This window comes from Aythya marila, assembly GCF_965140915.1.
Source record: "Aythya marila genome assembly, chromosome: 2".
Classification (NCBI taxonomy): domain Eukaryota; kingdom Metazoa; phylum Chordata; class Aves; order Anseriformes; family Anatidae; genus Aythya; species Aythya marila.
The window spans coordinates 106084060-106090059 of NC_139043.1; the positions used below are offsets into that span (position 1 = coordinate 106084060).

General features: G+C 43.1%; 1 protein-coding gene across 1 annotated transcript in view; it reads left to right on the forward strand.

Moving 5' to 3' along the window:
• Positions 1–5439, forward strand: part of DLGAP1 (DLG associated protein 1) — a gene marked incomplete at its 5' end in the record, with an annotated part of 138779 nt that extends 133340 nt beyond the window's left edge. Inside the window, 2 exons of the mRNA XM_082754037.1 lie at positions 1693–1845; positions 4664–5439. Of these exons, the coding sequence (XP_082610163.1) occupies positions 1693–1845; positions 4664–4873 (363 nt within the window). The 3' untranslated portion in view covers positions 4874–5439. The remainder of the gene's footprint in view (positions 1–1692; positions 1846–4663) is intronic.
• Positions 5440–6000: the final 561 nt, after the last annotated feature.

Sequence of the window (6000 nt, forward strand, 5' to 3'; positions counted from 1 at the left end):
ACAGCAAAAGAGATAAAAGTAATTTTCCCAAGTGCTAAAAGGGCAAAGAGCCAGTATGTTATAATAATTATTACTGTATGCAACTGGTATATGCTACTGCTATTATTAGTAGTATTTGCTATTTTTATGCCATTAGTAGTGGTGGTATCACAATGATATTCCTGATGATAAATATTTCATACCATGTATCTAAAACAATTGTCCGTAAAACAGCAGCACTTCCAAAAGTTTTTCTACTTTTTAATTAACAATCCTGCACAATAGATACATTTAATTCTTAGTTTTGGTATAAATTCCTAGAAGCACAGAAATCACAAAGTGTTATGCTCTGTCATCACAAAACAGGGAAAGCAAACCCTGCGGTACTCAGCACAATGAGGTGGCTGTCTTCTCCATTTAATGCACTCTTGAAAATCCATACCCAAACCAAAATCTGCCTGCAGTGAGTGAATGTAACAGAAATAATTTCTTTTTGAGCAAGCCTTCTGATTCTTAGTAGGAAAAAAAAAAAAAGTGGTTGTGCATCTCTGTAAAGCCAACAATGAGCAACCTGCCCAAGCACTGAAAAACTAAGAATGCAGATATAATCTCTACTCTCCTTATGCATCTGAAAATATATACTTTAGTTTTCTACAGTTGCTGCTTCGGCGGTGTAACCATGCTGCCAAAATCATTTGTCAGTGTTGAGGTGAAAATCACAAATAGAAGTATCCTAAGCAAAACTTAGGATATTCTCAGGTTTGTTGTTCCTGAGGTGAAGAAGAAAACCTAAGCATAAAGTGACACTGGAACCAAGTAAAACAACGTTCAGGAGGCTAATAATAATTTATGTATTTATACACTTCGCATATGCCTACTGCGCATGCAAAATTTCCAGAGCTAGGAGCCTCACTACATTGGGCTCACTGGGCAATGAGGATTCCTCTTGAGGCCCATGAGCTTGAAGGTGAAGATGAACTGCGCCCACTTGCAAGCCCTGCATGGCACATCCAGCATGATGCAGCTGATATGTATGGTGCAGAGAGAGAGGTACCGTGGCTGTCCTGCCTCTCTCAAGGCCCAGGGCCCACCAGCTGTGGGCCAGCAGTGTGTCTGGCATATCACTCTTCCCAAAAATGAGCCTGAAAAAAAAAAAAAAAAAAGATTGCTGTGCTTCTATGTGTTTTCTTCAGAGCTTTTCATCCTGCAGAGATTATTCTTGTAAAAAAAAAAAAAAAAATGGCCTGAGGAGTATGACAAGTGATTTTACCTGAAATGGTGGTTTTTGTAGGCTTTAGATTCAGATTGTGTGGGAGAAGTGTTTGTGCATCTGTCCAGCACTGTGTGTACATGCAGCAACAGTACGCTTTCACAGGTCCCAGTGTTCCTGCAAGCATCAATATCGCGGGGAATCCTTCCTCGTCAAAGTGAAGAGGAGGCTGGCAATTGATTTCAGTGTTATCAGGATGACACCCTTGAACCCACTGGGTGGTGTCCACAAGCCCATGGGGGCACAGTGGCTTGATGCTGTCACAGCCCCTTTGCAAATAAAAACCCAATCAGTGCTCGCTGTGGTTTCTCTCTCATGTCTCCTTGATGGCTCTCTCTGCTGAAACTGCTTTCCTAGCAAGATTCATAACCATTTGCACAAATGCTTTACATTAAGAGGTACTAAAGCCCAACTGTTGTTTTTTTTCTTCTTCTGTTGTACAGAATCCTAATGCACATCCACGGCCGACCTCCCAGGATTTAGCAGGGTTTTGGGATATGCTGCAGTTGTCCATAGAAAATATTAGTATGAAATTTGATGAACTTCATCAGTTAAAGGCCAATAATTGGAAACAGATGGATCCTCATGACAAGAAGGTAGAACATTGTAGATTTTGTATGCTTCATTTAAAACCCTGCACAAATACTGGACAAATTAAATAGGCCTCTGTGTTACAGCGTTGACGTTAAAAATGTGAAATGAAGCTCATATCAAATTAATTTCATTGTAATGACAATGTTTACATAATAATCATCTGGGATATTATCTGTAATATGTTTCAGGCATATTTTTAAACCAAATCTGTCTTTGTGAATCGGATAATGGGAATGTGGTACTTTGTTAAGCTTTACATTTAATCATATTAGACGATCAATCGTTGGAAGGAACTGCCTTATATATTGATTCTTAAAATTAAATAAATCACATTTACGGTTCATATTATTGCATATAGCAAGAGTTCTAGGTTGTGTTACTGAAAAAAATAGGGAAGCACTGTAACCATCACTGACTTTGGTAACCAGATTACAAACAGAGCAATATCAAAAATATGCCTTCCAAAATGTCACATGAAAGAATTTCCACATCTTTTTTGTTGTTGTTGTTATTGTTCTTTTTTAGTTTGTTTGTTTGGTTTGGTTTTTGTTTGTTTGTTTGTTTTTAATGGATGATTTCATAAACAGGTCCACTTGGCTGGTAGTGCTGTTTATCCAAGAGAGCATAAAAATCATCTGGAGCTTTGGGGGTTTTATTTAAATGTAGTCTTCTTCTGTCACCATGAAAAAACAAACACATCTCCAAGTGTGAGCCACATTTCACTTCCCATTCTCATTCAGCACCATTGCCTTATTTTTCTCCTCACAATCCACATCAAGACGAACAGCGCTGGGGTGAGCCAAAATACACAAATGTTTCAGCAGGTACTTAAAGGGCAGGTCTGTTCCTAGAGGAACCAACAGTCTAATGCCCTGCTGTGCTCCTGTAGGTATGTAATTTGATGGCTGACTCTCTGTTAGACTTTCTGTGGCTGGTCTGGTACCAATGAGTAGAGCAAGCAGGTAGGGATGCCAGAAGGAGGGGGACAAGACCTAGAGGTACAGTGGCTCAGCCAGATGTCTGGGCCCCCCGAACTCATGGTTAGCTCGCTCCCAATGACCAAATCGGTGTTTTGTTTTGGACAGATAACAATAATGATAATGAACCCCGTTAATCTTGCAGCAGGAAGTTTGCAAAGGCAGTGCTGGTAGCACTCTCCCTCCTCCGGTCAAGACTAAATACTCATTCATTCCTGACTTAGTCGTGCCATGCTCACGCCATTTGTGCACACCTAGTGTTTTGTAGGGGGATGCATGGGAATGTGTTTTCCTAGCCCGAGGTACTGAAGGCAAGTCATTTTCTTATCTTCTTTTTTTTATTTTTTTCCCAATATCTGTCGGAAAAGGAAGTTAAAAACGCCAAATGTGCATGCACAGAAACGCTGGTGTATGGTCTTTCGTTAGCGTATCTAGTCGAGCGGGTAGGCCAAGTGTTTTTAATTGTGGCAGTAAGAAACAAGAGATTTCCTTTAAAAGCTGTGCTTTTTGTTTGCTTCTAAAAAACATTTCAAAGAGTTTCCAACAAAAAGAAGACTATAATGGGTTAAAGGACGTTAAGTAGTGCTGAAGGAAGAGACCTATGGTAGGCAGGTAAAGATTACACATTTTAAAGAATGACACTGACTGTGTTCCTCGTTCAGTGAGCATTTGTCTATGATTATAAATGAAACAGAACATTTCATTTCTTAAAAAGAAAAAGAAAAGAAAAAACTTTCTGTGGAAATGATATTTGCAATCGCCTTTGGCCTTTGCCATTGGGTCCTTTTTAAGCAGCATAGATTAATCCTTGGATGGAGAGAAAAAGCAAAGTATGAATAAGTGTAACTAAGCACCTTTATCTTTCAAGCCGTGGACGCTGTTGTGATCAGCATGAGAGAAAACGCAAGGGCAGAATGGGACCTTTGTAGTGTGATAAAATCCCTTCGTTCAGAGGCCGTGTTCACAGTTGGAAGGGGATGTAACTTAAAAGACAATCTAATTAACTTGACAAAGTCTTTGTGGACGCCTGAAATTCAGACCTGAATACACTTTTCTTTTTCAGGAAAGATCCCGCTCTGATTTTCTTTTTTTTTTGTACCCACGCACCAGGCTGTACATAAAAGTCCTCCTTGTCAATCGCGTATCTGGAGCTAGCCACCACCGTGATGATTAATGCATGTTCTCTTCATGGTGTTTAATTTTTTCCTACCAGTTTTTCAAGCTAGAGCTGGCTGTAGTGTGGCATGCCTATTTAGCAGGAGGCCAGGGTTTATATCAGCTTGCACAGGCAGACCTGAAGCAGGGGACTTGGGAGCAGGCTACTAAGTTTCTATGAAATATGTACGTGAATATCTGGTTTTGTTGTTATTTTTTTTGATGGTTATCACCCTGAAGCACCAACCACACGCAGGCAGCTAGCTGACAGCCGCAGGTGGGATGCCGAGCCCACCACGTCCCAGTGCTGCCGCGGGACCACCTCACGCTGCCTCGGTGCCATTTTTGGGGGGTGAGGTGATGTGCACATCTCGGCCCCATCCCGGCGGTGCCGGCTGCGGTCAGCCGGGCTTGTTAACAGAGCTGCAGGAGCCGGGGCCCCCCGGGGTCGCGCTGCAGAGAGCAGGATTTATTCCTCAGCCGCGTGAAGCGGTGCCGGTGGTACAAGGCCGCGCCTGAGACGCTCTCCTCTCTAGCTCAGTTTCTAGCCAGTTCACTGAAGACTAAAGGGCAGATAGGAGCTAACAGACCGTAGGTAAAATGTGTGTTCTAACTACTGACGCGTCCTAGTTTTTCCCGCCTTTCCCTGAGAAGCTGTATAATGCCATTAACCTTCTGCTTTGATCAGGAGAGAAGGGTCCCTCCTCCAGTGCCAAAGAAGCCATCGAAAGGTCAGGTGCCGCTCATCCGGGAACGCTCTCTGGAGAGCTCGCAGCGTCAGGAGGCCCGGAAGCGGCTGATGGCTGCCAAGCGCGCGGCGTCCGTCCGGCAGAACTCAGCCACCGAGAGCGCCGAAAGCATTGAGATATACATCCCCGAAGCCCAGACCAGGCTATGAAGGGATCCGACCAGGAGGACTCTCTCTGGCAAGACAAGTCTCCTGTACAATCTGCCCCTCTAGGCTCCTGCTCCAGGTCACCACCACCGAGTATTTGTACCTCCTCCTCTCTCTGCTCTCTCCCCCTACCCCTCCCTCCCCTCTCTCTGTACGCAGTCCCGGTGACCCCGATGAATCCCACCGCCGTGGCGTAGTTGTCGGTCCTCCAAGAGGTGTCCTCTAACCACCCTCGCTTCCTGAAGGTTTGCCCATGTCATCACGATGCTTTGTCACACATGTACTGATGCTGCCACCTTGCCTCATGTAAACGAGTGCGATCCTCTTTCTGTTTGAAACCAATAAACGCGGCGCTCAGACTCCCATGCACACGCACTCCTGTACAGTAGGCGCTCCATTTAACCCACTCACAACCTTTAGTTGATCTAAAGCTAGCCTGTTACCTAGTGTACAGCAATATCAAACCGCAGGGGATTTTGGAAATTTCAGTCATGCAGGGTGATCCTTTTGGACTCTGCCGTCTTCCTCATAAAAGATGAAAGGAGCTATGACTCGGATTCCCCTCTTTTTATTACTTTTTTTTTTTTCCTAAAGTAGATGGCGCACTTTATTCTAAACCTCTGAATCACACCTTCTCACCTGAATTTAAGGAGTCACAAAGGGGGGGGAGAGGTTGGGGCGGGAGCGGGGAGGGGGAGGTAGAAACACAGAGCTGGGGGTGAAAAATGGAAGCATATCCTGCAGGTGAGATGGCGAGGGATAGAAAAGATCCTGTGGAAAGATGCCTGCACACTCACAGCTGCACAAACTGCCTCATTTTTATTTCATCAATCACTACTTAAACATTTCAATCAGCAGAAGATTGTAAATTCGATCTTCCAGGGAAATAATCTATTTTGAAAGGCAATAAAAGAGTGAAAAGGAAGGAGATAAGAAGCAAGGACAGTTGAAGATAATATAAAAGAAGGATTTTCTTGTCCAAGTATTAAGAGTTTTTAAAATTGTACTGTATTGTCAATTCCTCTTGTATTGTATTGTATGGATTATATTGGTTAAAAAAAAAAAAAAAAGGCAAAAAAAAAAAAAGCTTGGTTTTGTTGATGTCTTACTCTTGGTGGGACTATCCGATC